Consider the following 21,071-nt stretch of genomic DNA (forward strand, 5'->3'; position numbering starts at 1 on the left):
AATTACATATAATACAGAATTGCATCTTGCATTGAAGCAAAGCAGAGCCGGAGCTTATTACATCTGCGTTCACAGTTTTCGAGCATTGGGCCATTTCTATCGAAAAAGCTGGAGTAGCCCAATATAAATCCTTGTAAAATCTGAAAGCACACAAAAGCTTGGTAGTTGTTTTAACAATAAATCTACCATGACCAATATTAAAAATCAGTTATATTGTTACTTTGTGGTCTTCAGTTGCATTTCCACTACTATTGGCATAATCTGTTCAGAATGATTCATTCATCTATTGCCATGGAACAAGCAAAACACAAGACAGGTTCATTGTATGTCTCTAGCCGCAATATAGGTAAACCTGCTAATATTTATACAATGTTGTATTTGGCCCACTGTACTTTGATTTATTTTTTCACACACCTTAGTAAAAATAAAAATGTGCTGTCCTGATACTAAAAACATTGGACCTCATTCACTTAACTGCTCTCTAATGGTTTAATGCAGGGGCGCTCATCCCCCGTCCTCAAGAGCTACCAACAGGTCAGGTTTCCAGGATATCCCCGCTTCAGAACAGGTGGTGGTCGAAGACTGAGCCACCTGTGCTGAAGCTCGGATATCCTGAAAACCTGACCTGTTGGGCGGGAGGAGAGGGGGCTTGAGGACTCAAGTTGAGCCCCCCCTGGTTTAGTGCAGGATAACAGCATTGATGTAAATAGCAATGCCATGGCCAGGATTTACAAACCTGGAATACGGGGTAATCACACCACGATCACGCTGTTAACGCAGGAGCACAGTGCGATACCCGGCATTGGAGGTCAGTGAATCTCCCCGGATGTGATTTACAGCTACTGTACCATGTTTCAGTGAATGCGGCTCTCAGAGGGGTTGCAGCACAAAGCAATTCTAGACTGCGGAAGAGGGTAAAGCAGGGCGCAGCATTCATCAAGCAGCCCAGCACTGATTTATCTGCCAATAGTTCACAAATATATAAGCCCCTTCTAGTTTCAAAGCAGCAATACTGAATAAATAGGCAGAATACTTGTACGATACATTCTGTACTGACAGAGGGCGAGGAACACGATTTATTTATTTTTGTCCGTTAAAATGTTAGCGCATAAGACTTTTGAATTCATTAAAAATTAGGGAGTAGTAAATAAAATGTTAAATACTGCGCATGGTTTAGAAAAATAGCAAAATAAAGACATGCTGCATAAAAAAATTCCGCTCTGTACACAACATATAGAAAAACACCCCGGGAACAGCCTCTAAGGCATTTGCAGCTTATATCAGCATATCAAGGTGTTCGTACATTGGGTCAAAAGTTTATTTTTGGGTCTGGGAAAGTAAAGGAGCACATCGACCTGTGTGCAGTGCGGTGCGCGCAGTGATCCCCGTTCCACGCCGTTGGAATAATCTGCAGAAGGCTGTATGACGCCTGTGGGTGAACTTCCGGGGAGTGTTTTTTTAAAGAGTACTGTATGTAAGGACACAAAGTAGTGGAAGTGAAACGGTTAATGTGCAGCCACCTTCTGCAGTGTTTTTAACCTCTCAAATACAGGGGGGGGGGGATATAAATGTTTTCACTCATCCCCGGCACACACGCCATTAACTTCATTCAACATAGTAAAATACTGTAGCAAATAGTGTACATGTGAGTGCAGAACAGAAAAGGAGGACCTGCTCATCGTGGCTTTGACACTTTGTAGCTTTCGTACTGTACAAGATATAACATCTGAGGCATCGCCTTCTGGAAAAAGAATGTTAAAAAACCAGCGTTCTCTTTACATGGCCACTTAAGGCTCAGTTACCCAAAGATAATGCACATGGGAAATACTCAAATCCGAAGCAGTATTGACACTTACTCAGGCCATTTGAGGTATGTGGTATTGCCTTGGGGGGTATGAATTGCAGCAACACTTACCTAGACATTTGCTAGGGCTTGGCACTCTATGGGCAAAACCAGCTAATGCCATGTAAATTACATCCTAGCGGCTTGCACGATATATTTTTAGAGCCGCTGCAACTTTATTTGGTAGAAGGGGCAGGTTCAGTTGTCTCCAGAATTTTCGGAGACATCCGCTAAGAACAACGGGTCAGCAATTCATTTAAACCTTTTCACCCCAAAATGGTCACGCGAGAAGTAATAATGCGTCAACCCCCTCAACTCGGAACATACCTCCGCGAAATAGAAGACTCAACCTTTTATTTGTGTTCACTTGCCCACCGATTCTCCAAGCACGATATACACACTGTCACAAAATAAGAATTCACTTGGGACGGTGAGCTTAAGCCCCGGTCCAAATTCAGTTTTTTAATAAACGATATTCTTGGCTCACACAGGACCAGCTGAGCTACACTAGCACAACACACAGATCCTCGCATATACAATGTTGCAGTCCCAGCAGATCAAGTATGTTGGGGATGCAATGCAATGGAAATATTCCTATGGGCAGCACTTTGCATGATGGTCTTAAAATGTGTCTTCATATTTAAATGAGGCCAGAAATATGTGTCCCAAAAGGCATGCAATGTGCCAGAGGGTTATACACTTATTTGAATAGAGAATGCTGCAGAGAGAGTCCTCTTTTGCAGCGAGCGTCACATTGGCAGGCATATTTAATTTGCCCTGTAAATATTTCTCACCAGTTTGGCGACGGAATAGGATTTCATAATGAAGTATGTAACCGAGCAAAGATAACTTGTTAATAAAAAAAAAAAGGCACTTTTTTTGTGTGGCCCAAGAGAGAAAACAGATCTAATGATCCCAGAAGTTATACGCGTGAAAGGAGAAGCGAAGGAGCTGAACAGCTCAAAATGCTTCTCTTGGAACGTGGTTTCTGCTTCATTAGAACAGGGGTGCACAAACTGGGGGGTGCAATGTTTTCTAAAGGGGGCGATGAACCGATCTCCGCACTTAGAGCCCCCCCCCCCCACGCTCTTCCCCACAACATTTAACTGATTGCCGGGGCAGTGTGCGGGGCCTCTGTAACCGCCTCTCTCCTGCTCTCCCGCTGCTTCTGCTAGCGATGCCGCGTTGCAGTAACACCGCAGAGATGAGATGCCGGGGAGCAAGGTAAGAGGGGGGGGGTCTGAAGGGGGCAGAACTTAAAAGGTTTGCGCGTCTGTTTTAGAGGATTGTCCTTAAGCCCACAAGAAAAACAGAGATAACATAAAAATAGCAAACAAATGGGACGCACGTTTTGATTCCCAATATCAGGAGCGCTCAATGCTGGTCCCCCCCCCCCAACAAGTCAGGTTGTAAGGATATCCTTGCTTCTGCACAGGTTGCTCAACCAGTATCTGCTTCAGCACAGGTGGCTCAATGAGTGTGCCACTTGTGCTGAACCAGGGATATCCTTAAAACCTGACCTGCTGGGGGTCTTCAGGGCTGGCATTGAGCAGCACTGCCCGACATGCAGTTAAACCGCACCCGTCTTAGTGTCTTTATTGGTAATATACATCATTCAAATTAAGATTATCACTAGTAAGAAAGCAGAAAGACCGCTCAACTACATTTCATCGGGGTACAGGTTCGCTGGGAGTTTATGCTACATGTGCAAACCCGGGAGCAGCACTAAAAGCGTGTAGGCGTGAAATATATTCACCCCGTACTATCCTATTTAGTGCATTGCTTGGTCACAACAGAAACTCGAGCTAACAAATAAATAAAAAATACAGTAATAAAGAGAGAGAAGAAGAACAGCCTGTTTAGCAGGAATCAGAAATCCCTGTAACCAACAGCAAACTCTAATTCACAAGTACTGCATTTTAGTTTTAATGAATGATTTTGTTTAACATTCGTTTGGGTGAAGAAAAAATAAACCATACAACTTTTTCGGCTTCTTTAGTGGGTCTAATGTGGGAAGCAATCCGTGACCCTAACCGTAAAACACACGCCAGGAATAATGTGGCAAACCTCTGACACAAAGCATGGCGTTAGTGGGGTCTGCTTGGCACATTGTGTTACTTGTTATGATAACGGTTATAAGTTAGCAACTGGGGCCTAGTATGATCAATACAAATTGAGTTAGAAATTGTCACCCTGAAAACAACCGCTATACCCGTCTGGAAGAAAGAAAAACAATTGTTTTGTAGTTAAAGCAAAGAACATGCGTTATCTAAGTATACAAAAAAAACGTGTGTGCGAAAAGACACTGTAATTTGGTACAAAAAAGTTATCATTTTTATGCAAACTGTATGTGCTGGAGAATCCAACTGGCCCCGGAATCCTATTAAACAGGGGCGGGCAACTCCTGTCCGCAAGGGCCACCAACAGGTCAGGTTTTCAGGATATCCCTCCTTCAACACAGGTTGTTCAATCAGTCTTTGACTGAGCCACGTGTGCTGAAGCAGGGATATCCTGAAAACCTGACCTGTAGGCGGCCCTTGAGCCTATAAAGGGTGTTGGTCACTATCGCCGCGATTATCGAATGGGTAGATAAAACCTTATGTGGCAAAACAAGTCCCAAGATAATACCTTACGTTTAAGTACATTGTGAATATTTAACAGGTTTTGATCTTTCTGAAACAGTCTCATGAACAATACATGGAATATGTTCATGTATTGAGTGCTAGATTATAGAACTTCAGACAGTTACAGCAGCTTTCCCCCTTTACTCAATTATATTTTACATTTTGTTTACCGATTGTAACTTTGAGGCCTACTGGAGCTGAACCGTGTATTTTTAGCTCCAATCACCCCCCTCGGTTCCAGAGATATTTTCCTGTTTGTGTGCCTGTTCTTTTTGGCCCCTTTTGAGAAATTAATGTGTCTGCCTCCACGCCTCACCCCCACCGCCCACAAGGAACCTGCGATGTCATCAGAGAATGACATGGCAGCTTCCTATTGGCTGGGTCCACCTCTCTGTGCCAAGGGCACTGCCCCTTACGCTGGGTGAGCGGGCACTCTCTCCGGAACTCAGGCGTATATCGGCTGTACCACTGTTTCGGGCACGGTGCAAGACCTTCCTTCTGGTTTTTCCTAACAAAATTAATTGTGTATAAGTTTAGTTTGTCCGTAAATCGACTGTAAAGTATTGCGGTTCCCACTTAAGTGAAGACGTGCTCTTACTTCAAAAAAATAATTGATGCGGGTGATCCCGTGGGAATGATTGATTTTACAGGCCCCCGATAAGGTAAATATCTTGGGAGCCTGGGGTGAGAACGAGGAAAAGCGCGGTCCAGCGCTAGATGACCCCGTCTCGGCTTGTGCAAAAAGACATTCTATAAAAAAAGGGGGTTGCTGCTTCTAATTAGTCAGTGTGATCATTTTATTCCGAGTCCGATATTTGTTGCCAAGTGTAGCAGCGCTGTCTCTGTGCATTGCGCGTCATTATGACTAGCGCATGGCGGCAGATCGAGCGATTACTTCATCCGACAACAGCCCTCATTTTTTTTTCTATGACCATTTGTTGATCAAATGACTCATTTCCTAACTTAACAGCGGACTAGTCACTTTTAAATCCTACGCGGATGTAAAATGGAAGTAATACTGTACGCCGGGCAGCAGGCGCCGCGTTTTCTTTTAAAGCGCACAAAGCGTTTTCTATGCACGGTCGCCCCCGTATAACACATTTGTGAAGAAAAGCATAAACCCAAAACCCTAAATAAGTGGCAATTACCTTCTTATTAACACTATCATGGCTGAAAATTGAGAAAAAGTTAATGAAATATTGTGGACATGTACATAAAATAACAAAAAACAAACTGTAGTCACTGGTAGGAGTTAGAAAACGCAGAAGGAAATGTAAAAAAAAAAAAGTATATCGCTCTCAATACTTTTATACACTAGTGCAGGGGCGGCCAACCCCAGTCCTCAAGGGCACCAACAGGTCAGGTTTTAAGGATATCCCTGCGTCAGCACAGGTGATACAGTCAAAGACTGAGCCACCTGTGCTGAAGCAGGAATATCCATTAAACCTGACCTGGTGGTGGCCCTTGAGGACAGGAGTTGCCCTCTCCCTGCACTATTCAGGATAAACTGATAACATGCATTATGTTTTGCCTGCTTATCCAGTCTTTGCTTCCATACTCGTTAAATAATACTTTTGAAAAGCATTTGCAGTAACATTAATAAAAAAATGTTGGCTCTAGAGTAATACGTTGGCAATGCCATATTGCTTATGCTCGGCAATCATTCCCGTCTCTATTTTGATCCTAAATGTCAGTGCAGTTCATATGGCTCGTGGTAGCGGAGGCTGGGCTGAGTACAGTGGCAGTAGGGTCAGGAAGTGAATCCACATTGTCCAGCGATGGCAAAACGTAGAGAGGAAGAACCTTACGATGTCCCAGCAACCCTCACGGAACATCTCTACGCAAAGGGACCTCTATACGTAGATGCCTTCCGGGTTAAAACCGGACGACAGCGCGTTCTGAAGAATCCGTAGGTTGCTTGGGAGCTGCCGTGATGATCCAGGTCGTTTCAATGATCCCGACTGAAATGCTGGCTCTGAGGAAGAGGAGGAAGAGGAGGAGAGGGTGTTGTCAAATCTGTTCTACTTCCATTTCTATGCACAATGCTTTTATATTAAAAAGGACTCAGAAGCCTGGAGTCACTGTGTATGTTAAGGGACCCTTGCCCACCATATGAGTATTGTATTTTATTATATACTCGAAAACTCTCTGCAGTTCCTTTTAGCAGACCCCTATGGTGCTAGCCAATCTGTTTTAGGGTGTACAGTGTTGCCTTTAAATGGTTTCTCAACATCCGGGGACCCCACAGTTCCTGAGCAATGAGATGTCCTGTCCCCGGATATACTTGACCTCGTTAGCCATGTTTGTAGCTTTCTCAAAGAAACTACAAACAAATTAAGGACTATGTATCAAGAGGTTCATATGCACCTAAGCGGTTACGGCATCAAATGTGCATTTTTTTTCCTGTCTGAAACTCAACATATTTACGAAGTCTGTTTCTACTGGGTTAGAATTTGGCACATTCTGCGCTAAACAAGTCTTCCGCCATCTTTAAGGCGACAGGGAAAAGCAACGCAGAAAACTGTCGCGACGTGAGGCAGGCTGCACATTTAGTAATACATACATCAACACAACATGCAAATATAATTCTGCACTAACTCCTCTCACTTGCACCATAAATTCCTCAAAGATTACTGCAGGGATGTCCGAACACGGCCCACCGGCCAAACCAGCCCGCCACCTGGTTCAATCAGGCCCCTGGGACCATTCTCAAAACGTCCTGGTTTGGGCCGGGAGGAGGAGAGCCGGGCATCAACACTGCAGCAACCGGACACCAGATGGCGCTGCGGAGCCCTCCATGCTGCTCTTACCTGGATCTCAGTGTGCAGGTGTGTGTGTGTGCTGGGGTGCGCGCGTGTGCTGGGGTGCGCGCGTGTGCTGGGGTGCGCGCGTGTGCGCGTGTGCTGGGGTGCGCGCGTGTGCTGGGGTGCGCGCGTGTGCTGGGGTGCGCGCGTGTGCTGGGGTGCGCGCGTGTGCTGGGGTGTGTCCCATTCATTATGTATATGTATATGTTGTATATTTAGATTTTGTAAATGTTGAATATAAATGTATATTTGTATATGGCAGGCAGTGGTGCGCAAACTTGGGGGCGCAAGATTTTTTTGGCGGGGGCGGTTGCAGAGGTCCCGCGATCTTCCTTAAGGCATTTAAATTAAATATCGGGGGACCGCGCGGGGCCTCTGCAACCTCTACTTACCGGGATTCAGCCGGCTTCAGGACGCGTGACCATGGCAACGCAGCGTAAATTACACCGCGGAGGATGGGGGAGAGGGAGGAGAAAGAGGATGGCGGAAAGGGAGGGAGAGGATGGGGAAAGGGAGGAGAGAGAGGATGGGGAAAGGGAGGAGAGAATGGGGGAGATGGAGGAGAGGAATGGGGGAGAGGGAGGAGAGGGAATGGGGGAGGGAGGAGAGAGGATGGGGAGGAAAGAGTGTGTGCGTGTGTGCAAGCAATGTAGATTCCATGTTTATACATGTGGCACTTGACAGATTATTTTTTTTAGCTGTGAGTCAGATTAATAAAAAAGCAAAGTTTTGACACCGCTGATTTACAGAAACAAAAAGACGGAACACCTTTCTGCGAAAAACGAGTGACGTTTCAGGGTCTTCACCCCTGTCAGGCTTACCGAGAGGGAAAAGTCAGGCTCAGGCTTACAGAGATGGAGAACTATTAAAAGAGGCCTCAAGGACCATGCAAGTTTACCTTTCAGTACGTATTGAGAGCCTGTCCAACTTGAAAAATACTTCTCTGTTCTCTACATATTCATGTGGAGTTTGGTGGTGATCTTCAGAACCTTGAACCCCCGTACCCACCCGTCGCCACCACCAGGTTGGAATCAGAAGAGGCAAGTGCTGTCCATGCTGTAGTTTTTAATGCATTTGACATCAAGTTCTACAAAAACGGCCCCCAAGTGCTATGTCTATTCTTGGTATCCCGGGGCACAAATATTTAATAAAATAAGACAATCAAAAGCGAAGTCGCCCTTTTTTGTGGCTGACGTCACTGAAAAAGTTTTTGCGAGATATCGCTTCTTTAAGTATTATCGGTCCAGCTCCCTCAGAACGTGTGATGTTCTGAGCAATATACAGTACCTTTCACTGGCTGGGGGAATTCTGCATCACTTGGCTCTGCTGGTAGTACTGTAACCTTGGTTCCTGTCTGCTGGATAAACTGTTGAAGATTCACTTGTCTTAACTCCTTAGTAAGCTGCTCCAGTTCTTGCTCTCGATCCTATGAAAAGGGAGAGGGGTTCCTCCTTTTTAATACAGCATGGACTAGATTGTGCCACTAATATACTGTTGACCAGGGGTGGGCAACTCCAGGCTCAAGGCCCACCTACAGGTCAGGTTTTCAGGATATCCCTGCTTCAGTACATGTGGCTCAGTCAAGGACTGCACCTTAAAATCTGACCTGTTGGTGGGCCTTGAGCACTGGAGTTGGCCACCCCTGCCAAAGACTAATATTGGAGGCGATAAGCAGGTGTTTAGGCAAATAAAAATATAATTCATAATACAGCACCCTCTACTAATAATGGAATAGAAATTAAAAAATGCAGCTCCCTAAAAGAAAAGCATGTTATTTAATAACAATTTGTGAAATTCTGGACTTGCTATGTGCTTACATGTTCAACATAACGCATCTTTGCCATACGTTAATTTAGGTATACTTTAAAAATTAAAAATGCACCCACCGTTTAATGCATGTAGGGTTTCCCATCCCCCCGCCCCCCCCCCCCCAAAAAACTCAGACATCATTGTTCATTTCAAAGTAATGCTTACAGCAGCAACATGACACACTTACTCCATAAAACATCCCTAATCGGGAGCTAAAGAAGTCCCCCAATCTCAGGCAGTGTCCGATGCAGAGCATTGCTCTGCTAAACCAATGGGATTCGAGCAGATCGATTTCTGCATGGATAATAGTGGATAATAGTGGCGAGTTATTGGTGGACTATCATTTGCTATCTTCTGCCAGCGCTGTGTTTATATGTAGACACGGTCTTTCTACGTCTTCATTGTTTTGTTATCCCTGTATTATGTGCATTGAGAGCTGCACTGGTTCATTGTGTGTTGCAGTGAGTTTGGGGACCTTGATGTATGTGAATGGAATGATCTAAAATTCTTCCTTTAGGAGCGGGGGAAGTTTTGGGGTGAGAGGTGCTGTACATAGTAAATCCCTGGCATGCATACAGTACCATCATGTACAAATGTATAAACCCCTGGGGAAGGGGGGGCTGTAGCACCCCCATGCACACCAAGTTTTAGCCTCCATGCATCCATTGTAATCTACAACATCTCTTCATTCACCTTCCATATTAACCCCTGCTTACTAGACCCAACTTACCATTAACCGTTTAGCCGCCTGTCCCAGAGTTCTTTCCACTGCCCTGGAGCCGTTTTCAAGCCGTAGACTCTCCTGCCCTTGGACATCCACTTGCCCTTTAATCTTTCCAATCTGTCCCCTTACCACTTCTTCGTTTATTTGGGACTCCTGAACTTCCATCTGCAGTTTTTCCGCCTCAATGCCGCTTTCTATGCTATGGATTTGCTTCAGGTAGTCTTTTAATTGCTTCTCACACTGGAAGATCCTTTGGGTCAACTCCTGGAGCTGTTCCTTCAGCTGCTTCTCATTTTCCAGCTCAATCTGCAGCTCATTTTCCCAAAACTCCTCTTCCTCGATTTCCACCTCGTTCCTTTTGATCTTTTGCTCCAATCTCACGATATCCTCTTCCAGGTTGGATTTGTGCTTCTGCTCCCAATATCTCATTTCAGCTTCGTTTGAGTCCAGCTGTTTCTCGATAGACAGGAGCTTCTCATTCTGGAGGTGGATCAACTTCTTTAATTCTTCAGCTGTGGTTTTACAGTTGTTAAGCACTTTCTGCTTAAACTCCGACTCCTTACCTTTACCAAAAATATCCATAAGCCCCTTGGCCCCTCCGGTGAAAGTCAACGACTTCCTTTTTGGCTCTCTCCTTTTAATCGATTTGTCGTTTTGCGGCCTTAACTTGGCCAGCGGGGGCAGACTTTGCCGGTACAAAGTTCTCTCAGGGATATGGGCGCCACTGTCGGAGGTGGGCCTCTCGCTGATCGATGGCCCCGTGCGTCTCAATATAAGCTGCACGTCACAGGCATACTGTCCCCACTTGTTTAAAGAAATGATCGGATTTTCATGAGGTGCTAAGTGTCTCTCGGTGTCTCTCCATTTTTCTATCAATGTGTATCTTCCAGTGCGGCCTAGCAATAAAGACAAACAGATTGTTACCAGTGGCTGGAGTATGAGGAGCAGCGCAGGCCGGAGGAGCCTGAACGAGCGAGGAGAGTGCAGTATGATAAAACGGTCAGCAGGTGGAGCTGTTTGATTATTTGTAAAGACCTGACCAACGCATGCAGCAATTCAACCGAAACAGAAATGGGTGCAATGTGTGTAAGGCCCGTGCGTACAGTGCCCGCAACGGGGGGCGGCGATGCGACGCCGCCCAGAAACAAATACACTGCCGCCGCCGCTTATAGTAAGCGCGACGGTGACAATGCGACGGAGCGGACTTTGGAAGCTGGGAATATTTGATTTTTCAAGGGCTGTCGCCTCATGTGACGGATCTGAACAAATCAAATGCCCCGGAATCCCGCGTGCCGCCACCACAAAGCGAAATAGAACTTTTGCTAGCGGCGACGGCAACGTCACCTGTCCCCGGTCGCGGGCACTTTACACGTGCGCCTTGGCCTGACCTTTTCTGCAGCGGCCCCCTCCTGTATAGCGACGCCACTTACTGTACCCGCAAAAAGCTCTCCTAGCCTCCCTAACGGGTGGGGGGGGGGGGGGGGGGAGAACGGGCTTAATAGGCAAGTCATTCACTGGTGCAGAACAAGACCTGCTATTTAAAAGAATGAAAATCTAACAAATAAAATTATTATTTAACCCTTTCAGTGTCAATCATATATATATATATATATTAAAAAAAAACAATAATTGACTAAAAATGAACCAGTTCTCTATATTTAAGACCATTGCAGTCAACTGCCTTTCATTTATCAGGGCAGCCCACATGGTCCAGCGGCACCGATGGCAGCGCCTGTAAGAGAATTATTACTTCTATTTAGCCAACCTGCTTGCTTAAAAATCTTTTTGCAGACACTTTTGTGAATGCCCTAATTAAAAATTTTTTTTTTGATTAGACATAGCTCAAACCCCAGTCCCACAACGTTATAAATATATATACACACATTATACACACACACACACACACACACAAACACACAAACACACACACACACACATATATATATATATATATATATATATATATATATATATATGTAATATATATATATACACACACAAACACATGTGTGCCAAGCTGGTGACTTCTGCGCATGCGTGGGACAATATCGGCTTCTACCTCCCCTTCTGCGCATGCGCTGCCTTCAACCTCCATGCGTCCCGGGAATGCTCAGGTATGTGCATGCGCGCTGGCCCGAGGACCCTTCTGCGCATGCGCCAAGGCCCGCAACCATTTCTGCGTCATGACCTCACATCCGTCACACATTTTTGTTATAACGAATGACATTTTTCCCCACCAAAACTCTGTAGGTGCCAGCAAATAAATGTCACTTCAATAATACAATATACTATAAAATTACATTGGGGCAGCTCTGAGGGTCAGCAACTTTAAGAGAAATAAAAATAGCCAGGAGTTTCGGGCCGAGGTGCTCAACACCAGTCCTCAAGCCTGTGACGGTAGGGGGGTAACCAGGCTATCAAATAAAGGTTTAAGCCCGTTTGGTTACCCCCTGATCCGTGTGTTGGGGTTCAAGAGTGTCAGCTCTTGAGCCCAGTAACTGTTTATGCATCAAATGGAATTATGCGACAATAAAGATTTTCTGTGTTTTTGCCTTTCCAGGGATGCCAGCAAGCAGGGATCACTAGGGTATGAGTCTCAAAGGGGGGTTTGCGGAGAAAGTGTTGTCGGAATGTGTCTAGGTAGCAATCCCTACTGTTTTCAGCACTGCGCATTCGAGGCCCGAGGAGGATGGACGCTGCAGGCAGTCCCACTGAAAGGAATTCACTACCCGCAGCGCCCTCACGGCAGTCCCCTCCCACAGCGCCGCATTTTCCCAGAGTCGGTTGATGGGAAGCCAGGAGAGGGATGTAAGGAGGAGATGAGCAGAGTTTTGGTAGAAAGTTAAATTATTCTAGAATATTGGATAGGTTGCAAAGGAGAAAGTTCTGAGGCAGGGAAGCCTGGTTGCAATATGTTACAGTAATCCAGGCCATCTAATGAACGACAAATTAACCAGATGCTGCAGCAGTGCAATTTCAATGAATACAACGCTACAAACACATACTGCAGTCCCAATCAATGTACCTGCGACATTTATGAGAATTTTAATGAAAACCATTCCAATTCTATGTTTGTGAGTTCAGTGCCCTTCTCAGATTCCTGTCAATAATAGATTACAATGAACGACTGCAGTAAATTCAAATGTCTGTTAAATAGCAAAAGGTTTTTGAGCAGGGGTGGCCAACTCCGGTGGTCCTCAAGGGGCACCAACAGGTCAGGTTTTCAGAATATCCCTGCTTCAGCACAGGTGGCTCAGTCATTGACACCAAGGGGACACCCCTGGCCTTTAACACTTGACCCCTGACAAAGTTACAAAAGCCTCTGAAGTGGTGGGCACACAGGGCCTCAAACTTCTTGCCCCCCTGGGTCCCAACTCTCTTTGTTGCCAGGGGGGCGTCTTACTGCAAAATGTTGAAATCAGCCCGAGTGCGGTGGGGGAATTAAAACCACCAGTTCATAGAAACAAAGGGGGTTAAGGAGGTCAACCATTCTCCCTTTGCTGAAGAGTTGGCTCTGGAGGTTACCACGGTGATATTGGCAGGAGTGGTTTCGGGCCTTTGGTTTAGGCAGATTTGAGGCCATTGGAAAATGTGCACCACATGAAGTATTATAATTTGTTTGGGTAAATAATTCTTTAACCATTTAAGTTCCCCAAGATGTTATAATGGCTCCGCACGCTTGGGGCCCCATCACATACTGAGTATGTCACGTATTAAAAGCTTGTTTTATAGAGGGGGAAAATCATGTTCGCCAAGAACGTACTGTAATGGTAACAGAAGCGGAGTATCCTCCACTTCCGATCACGTCCTGTGGGCCTGCCTGGTACCACGTGATCGCTACACCAAGCGATTACGTGGCTGAGTGCTAGAAGACCGTGGCACTTGGGTGCAGCTGGTCATTCAGCACTCCAACAGATAAATTAGTGGTTTCTAGCATCTCCTCAGGGACTACCCGTCACAACCGGTTTTGAAGACGATCCGTGCACTTGCTCACCGGTGAATCCACCTCATTAGGACATGGATAGAATGTCCGGTTGTTGCCGCAGATATCTGGAGTGGCCGGACGCCCCGGAGAAATGGATTGGAAACCACTGGTTCACATTACGCCATCAAGACCCATTCTACAAGCAACATTTCCCAAGTGATTTTAGCGAGCAAGAGTCATCGAGGAAAAGTATTGGGAAACTTTGCAACATTCATTTCTGACCAGCAGAAGAAACTGCCCACAACTGACCTGCGGAATAACAGCTGCAGTAAAATAACGTCCTTCATTGCATTAGAGCAGGGGGTGGCCAACTCCAGTGCGGAAGGGCCTCCACGTGAAGTTTTCAGGATATCCCTGCTTCAGCACAGGTGGTTCAATCAGTAGCCACCTGTGCTGAAGCAGGGACATCCTGAAAACCTCACCTGATGGTGGCCCTTAAGGACCGGGGTTGGCCACCCCCCTGCATTATAGTAATCCGAAAGTTGCTAGGTGTGCCGTTCTTGAAAAGGAGACAGCCACGGCTCTGTGGGATGAGCCTACGCTGAAGCGGAACATTCCTATTTAAAGGAAACGCGGTCATCCAATTATTTTCCACAGGAAATTGTGGTAAAAAAAGAGAAAAGGAGAAATATGCCCCGTGGCTAGGGATTCAAACCTAAAAAATATTCTCTTGCACAATAAATACACTTTGGGAATTGCATAATAAAATAGGGACCCGCCTGTAAAACCTGCAATTCGTTAAGTTGGGCAAAGTTAATTTGGTGAATAAGGTCAAAGAATGTGAAAAACTGTAATTCATCTAAATGTAGCTAGTTAGTTTCTATGTGGCTGTTAGTGAAGCATTTGTACAACACACTGCCATGAAATATACTCTCATGCTGGCTCATATCAGGCAATAATAACGATTCTAGGACTATTGACCAGCAGTTGTGCAGTGCTTTCATCTGGAGAGCAGGAGGCTGGCGTCTGGAAGATGCAGTGTTCAGTGTGTTATAGATCAAAGCTTCCTGGTGCAAAATGAGTGAAAAACTGGGGAAATGATCAGCACCAAAATGTAGAACAGATCCTATCATTCTCAATGGGGGTTTTCCCCCATAATGCAGCTTTTGTTAAAATTGTGCACCTGCAAAGGTTTAGATACATAGCCACGAGTGATATTCAAGAGGCAAAAATAGGGGATACCTTGGCCAAAAGTAGTGTATATAATAGCAGGTGTTTTTTGGGAACAAATATTGTACAATTGTACTCATGGAAGGTGATAATATTCATTGGTCAGTTGTAACTCTTTGTATTATAGCAACAAGTGATATACTCATGGATACTGTTACTTGTGCTTTCAGGATTAAAATAGACCTGTGTTCAAAAGACTCCTCAAATGTTGTGGTGATATCCTAAAATTGGATTTCAGGAAGACTAAAACGGGACATGCTTACAGGCGATAGCAATATAATAGGGAAAGTCAGAAACTGAGCTAAAAATTATTTAAATAATGTATGTAATGAAATTATATATAAACACACACACACATACACACATATATAAGAGATCACGTACTGTATGTATATGTCATTTTGTATGACAAATTTCTTTTTTGGTGCTATTTTGAATTATCCAATGAGCAACTATATGATTGATTATATCATTATACAATTCCCTATGAAAGACCCATCTGAACATTTATGGGCAGCCCCTGATGAAGCGCCAAAATGCGTTGGGCTATTTTGAAGCATATTCAGCACATCTGCTGTCTAGCGTAAGGTGGTTGGAACTTTACAAGGCAGAGAACCCTACCAAAACCATGCCGGAGTTCCGGCTATATGGAACCCAGAAGAAACCGAAAGCCCCCCCTACAGACATCACCCCACAGCAAGGCAGACACAGTGACACCGTGCTGAATTTTCTGACGTCTACCGAATGGTTATCGGTTATCCTTCTTATTCTTTCTAAGGCCTCGGCCATGTTCCTTGCTTGCTGACGCGCGCTCCTGCTCAGCACTGAGCCCCTACAGCCGCAATTAGAGTGGCTTTAGTAGGGGCTCACCTGCGCTTGCGGAAGCGCAGGTCTTAGGGGAATTTAAAATTCCTCCGCTTGCCAGCGCAACAGGCCGGTCACGTGAGCGGTTCGCCCAATGAGGGCGAACCAGCTCCGTGACGTCACTGGCCCGCCCCCTGACAGCACGTGCGGTAAGCAACCGCAAGGCCAGGGAAAGCACCTGCTTTCCCTGAGCCTCGGCGCGCCTCAGCGAGCAAGCAGGGACCCTGGCCGAGGCCTTAGTTATTCTATTGAATGACACTGGTCTTTTTATGGTGTTTTTCTACTATTTATGGATCCCAGTTTGATACATTATTGTTCGTACCAATCACACCTATTTTTGATTTTAAAGTCATATGTTCCGATACATTTCATTAAACCCGGGTCACACTACGGGAGCGGGCTCCTTCTTTTCTTTTGCGTTTCTAAAAATTATTCCGCTTACACTTTATGTATAGGAACCCCCTGTTTTGGTGATTGTAACAAGACTTCTACTGTCTACTGTTATCAAATAGGTTTTTGTGTTTTTCAACCAAAACGGTTCCCGGTAAGTAAACTAGGTGAACGTGATGCGCAGTGTAGCACGAAGGTAACCCAATGCAGACACCAATAGTGACGGATAAGAAATGGGAGATCTAGCTCTTTATGCTCCCAGACAGCATCCTTCAACACCGGATGGTTTTTTTTTTTGCAGTTACTTGATGCTGCTAACACTTTATTGTTATGTTGTAACACGTTATGCAAATACTCTCTCTCAATCCTACTGACTGTGACAGAACGTGAAAGCTTTTCAGCACAAAACCAAACATAAAAGGTTGAACGCTGATCAATCTCTATTGTTCACATTGTGCTCAGTGTCCCTCACATTACTACTCCAGCCTCAGCAAACAAACATCGGAAGGTTCATAGCGAGCTGGAAAAGGCTTCATCAAACGTCGCTGACTTTCTAAACAAACCTTGATTTTGGTCATTTAAAGCCACGGTATAATATTCTATTTAGATAACTTGCACCTTTAACATTCCCCACTAACCTTGGGGGAGTTCGCCTCCATCAAGGGAGCACAAGGTCATTAGAGAAGTGACACCAGATTAAGAGACCATATGGTGCTGTAATCCTTTTCTTAGTGTTTGTGTTCTAATGTAGGGTGTGCAACGTATTTTCTGTCCACGATGTTCTTGCCTGGCAGACAAAACCGCTTATAGTCCAGATCTGAGTTTCCCGCAGGTCGGGAGACCGTGGATGGTCTCCGAGGGACCCCCAGTTCAAATAATTAAGATAAATTGCCCCCCAAAAGCCGGCTGCTTTAATGAATGTAGATTATCTTGTTCAGTATGAGCTATATAGAAAGGATAACTACGTAACTAATCGCACATGGTAAAGGTGCAATCCCCCATAACAAACCACTTTATTCTACAGGATCAGTGCCGGGGGTTACTCCCGAGCTGAACCGCTCCGGGAACCCTCCGCTTCCCGAGATACATCCTGGTGAAGTTACCGGTATTACTTCTGGGTTTTTAAAGGGGATTTAAATGGCCATCCAACAGGAAGCCACAAACGATGATGTTACAGCCTCCTATTGGCCTGAGATGTTGTAGCCATTTTGTTTCCCCTGCACGAGTCTTGACTTCACCGGTAAAAAAAAAAACCCGGTTCCCATCCTGTAAGAAAAAGGGGCGTAAAAAAAAAAAAACAAGTGGAGCGGCTCCTTTTAAGAAGGTCCACGTTGTAGTAATGTCACACAGGTTGCTTCAGTGACCTCTGTAGTAATTTGGGGCCCTGGATTTAAAATGGAAAAGGTTCCAAGCGGCTGCAGTGTCCTTTGTAATGATAATGAACAGTGGTAGACGAATCATATATTCCATATTCAGGCAAAAAGTGTCTCTTACTGTGTTCCACAGGGAATGAATAAGTCAAATAAAACAGACAGCACAGGTTCAAGAAAGCAGGTGTCTTGGACGTAAAAATTCCTGCTTTCCTTTGGATCCTAAAATATACTTTTTAGGCTTTGGAAAGAAACATTAGAGAATAACTTCTCTTGCACATCTGGTTAACTACAAAGCTTCATGCAGAAAATGTGGATACCATCTGTTTGTTATGCCACTGGGTTGCATTCCTCTAATAACAATTTACCAGACAAAATACTGAATTACATTTTGAACTAACACGACTCAGGATTCACGGTGCTGGCTTTGATCCTAGTTATTTGTTTTTTAACCCCTTAACTTGCTGGATTTGCACAAAATGACCAATAAGCCCAAGGTCACAGGAGCCAAGAGTGGTCTTCAATTCAGGGCATCCTATTTCACACCGCAGGATTGAACCTCAAAGCAACGAGCCCCCCGGGGAATAATGCTTCTCTCTGCAGATTCACAGATGGGTTTTAAGGTTTGGAAATGTCTGGCTCGTTTCTGTAAACCAATGCAACACTAAATCTAACAACCTAAAATACCATCAAATATTGAAAACAACTCCTATAAAAAGATGCAGCAAAATATATTTTAGGAATGTAGTTCCCTCTTGCGCTCTGTGTACACACACACACACACACACACACACACACACACACACACACACACACACACACACACCTCTTTTGGCAGTACCATCATACACCCACTATAACAAGCACACTTGACTCTCACAAGCTAAAACCTGTCGCTTTCCCCTCCAAAACATTGCAAAGATACGCTCCTCTGTCCCTCTACTGCTAAAACTCTGACTCAGGGCCTCGTTCTCTCCCGTCTCGACTATTGTAAACTCCTGCTGTCCGGCCTTCCTGCCTCTCACCTGTCTCCCCTACAATCTCTATCCTAAACGCTGCTGCCAGAATCACTCTACTATTTCCTAAATCTGTCTCAACGTCTCCCCTGCTGAAATCCCTCTCCTGGCTAACTATTAAATCCTGTACTACTTAAAACAATTCTCTTCTTCTCTTTTAAGGCTATACAATCTTCAGCCCCTCCTAACATCTCAGCCCTAATTACTAGCTATACACCTGCCAGACTCTTGCGTTCTGCTCAAGGATGTCTTCTGTCTACCCCCTTCTGTATCTAAAGCCCTCTCCCGCCTAAAAACCTGTCTCATTCACTGCCCCTGTCTCATTCACTGCAATGAAGCATACGGGTAGCTCCACTGGCTGGTACTACACATCTCTCTCATAAGCACTGACCGTGGCCTCTTGCACACATTTACCAGAATACCCTCCTGCCATCTCTGTAAGTTCTCCATACTTGCCATTTAAATGATAAGCTCTTCGGGGCAGGAACTCCTTTTTCGCCTATTGTAACTTATGTTTGAAGTGCTTATTCCCTTGTGTTATATTATGTCACATATGTATATATATATATATATATATACATATGAATAAAGATATGCATACAGTACATATACAGCTGAATTATCACACACGTAATGCTGGGGCATGGAATACAAAAAGGAATCAGATCATCGAATTGATTATACGGAGTGCTGGAACCAACTCTTCGTCTTCGTGAATTTGGATTTGTTAAAAAGGGAATTTTTAATTAAAAAAAAAAATTATTTACAGATTCAAAGCAAGGGGTGAACTGAGCTGAGCGGTTACCGTTTTATGTGACATTGCTTCTGAGATCAATATGGCTGCCACCCAAGCCACACTCACACAGGCCAACACAAATCTGCAATGTCAACAGCGCATGACATGGCAGCTTCCTATTGGACGACAGGAGCGGCCACCATTGATTTTTCAGCACACAAAAGAGGATTGAATAAGAAGAGCACCGAGTAGCTTTACTGCCCTGATCTTTCTGGGAGAAAACCCCCAATATAGACCACACTATTTAAAAATAATTCAATGTGTGTCACACATACCTATAGCTTGTGCAAGGGCAATCACAACTTCCTGGCATGTGGTCACTTCTGTCACTCCGCACACAATTCTCTGGGCTCCGTCTACCCATACTTTGAGTTCCATGTTGCCTAAGAGAGGGGCGATTCGTTCACATTGCAGTCTCCCTGCGTCAGGTCATCTTCAGCGCTCCACGCCAGACAGCACAACAGGTATCAAACCGCAGCTGAAAAGGAAGAACGAACACCTGTCAATATGGTTTATTAAAATGATGCGTCCGCATTCACATGCCGTCTCATTGCATGGATCTCTCTTTCTGTAATAAGGGAATTGGGGGGGGAAGTTACCATATGCGAAGGGAATCCGTTTTAGCAACTAGCAAGTGATTGGAGGGAAGGAAAGGGGGCATTGAGATCCCTCTGCCACTGAAGGTGTAAACAAACCTGGGCGAAAACGACCCAACTATTCATGTGTACATATAATAAAGCAGCAATCCCAGCTGCAAGATTCCTCCGCACTTCCTGGAAAAACAAAATGGCCACCAAAGAACTGGCCAATAGAAAGCCGAAACAGCAGTGATGTCGAGGCTTCCTTTTGGATGACCGTCTTTGCCATGTTTAAACCCCCCTAAAACGCCCCTCCCCCCCAACCAGTAAGTTCACTAGCATAAGCCTACAGTATCTCGGGAGTCAGGGGGTCACCATAGCCAAAATCAGAGCCTAAATCATTGCCAAAGAACACCCTTGTTCCAATCTGGTTAAAAAATTTTTTTTTAAAATGAATTCAAATTTTGCTTCAACTTTCATAGGCACAAAACCAATATAATGCTGTTATTTACCGTGGGGACCTGCTGGAGAGTTTTTATGCTGTTGGAGAGTTATGACTCTTTTAAAAGATAACTAAGGAAATATTTCACAAATCGGTAATTAACTGCATAGGGAAATTATTTTCCAGCATACTTTAATTCGTTCCATAACACAAGCTGATAAAGTAGACATTGTATCTGAATATAGTTGTTCATTCAATAAATGAAACATATCTTTGTAGTGGAATAAACTGTTGTAATCTGCCATTAGCAGCTCAATGTCCCAGTGAGTAAGGCAAGTCATCGTCTCATTCTGTATCCACCAATATGCTGTGAAACCGACCTCACAACATATACAATACAGTGCTATGACAGCTGCCTAACACGAGGTTACATCACTAGGTTATATTCCTTTAAAACAGTGATTTTTGCACTTCTGAGTGACGAACCCTTCCAATATTGCGCCCACTAGCAGAGCTATAGAAAAATATATAAAAGAGTAGGATTCCACAAATGGAAGGCGGAAAAGTAGCAACTCGCACGCAATGATATAAAGACTAGTCAGATGCAAAAAAAAGAATATACTCAAAATTCACATAAAACAGAAACGGACGCCTCA

General features: G+C 44.6%; 1 protein-coding gene across 3 annotated transcripts in view; it reads right to left on the minus strand.

Annotated features, from left to right (window-relative positions):
• Positions 1-21,071, minus strand: part of RASSF8 (Ras association domain family member 8) — a 102,546-nt gene that overhangs the window by 130 nt on the left and 81,345 nt on the right. For all 3 annotated transcript variants that reach the window (XM_075602854.1, XM_075602855.1, XM_075602856.1), the window contains exons 2-5: positions 19,671-19,873; positions 9,811-10,700; positions 8,559-8,697; positions 1-6,442 (exon numbers count right to left, since the gene is read on the minus strand). The exon at positions 1-6,442 is cut by the window's left edge and continues 130 nt beyond it. In XM_075602854.1, coding sequence (XP_075458969.1) covers positions 6,321-6,442; positions 8,559-8,697; positions 9,811-10,700; positions 19,671-19,773 — 1,254 coding nt within the window. In that variant the 5' untranslated portion in view covers positions 19,774-19,873 and the 3' untranslated portion in view covers positions 1-6,320. The remainder of the gene's footprint in view (positions 6,443-8,558; positions 8,698-9,810; positions 10,701-19,670; positions 19,874-21,071) is intronic.

Source organism: Ascaphus truei, chromosome 5, assembly GCF_040206685.1.
Source record: "Ascaphus truei isolate aAscTru1 chromosome 5, aAscTru1.hap1, whole genome shotgun sequence".
NCBI classification, from domain to species: Eukaryota; Metazoa; Chordata; class Amphibia; order Anura; family Ascaphidae; genus Ascaphus; species Ascaphus truei.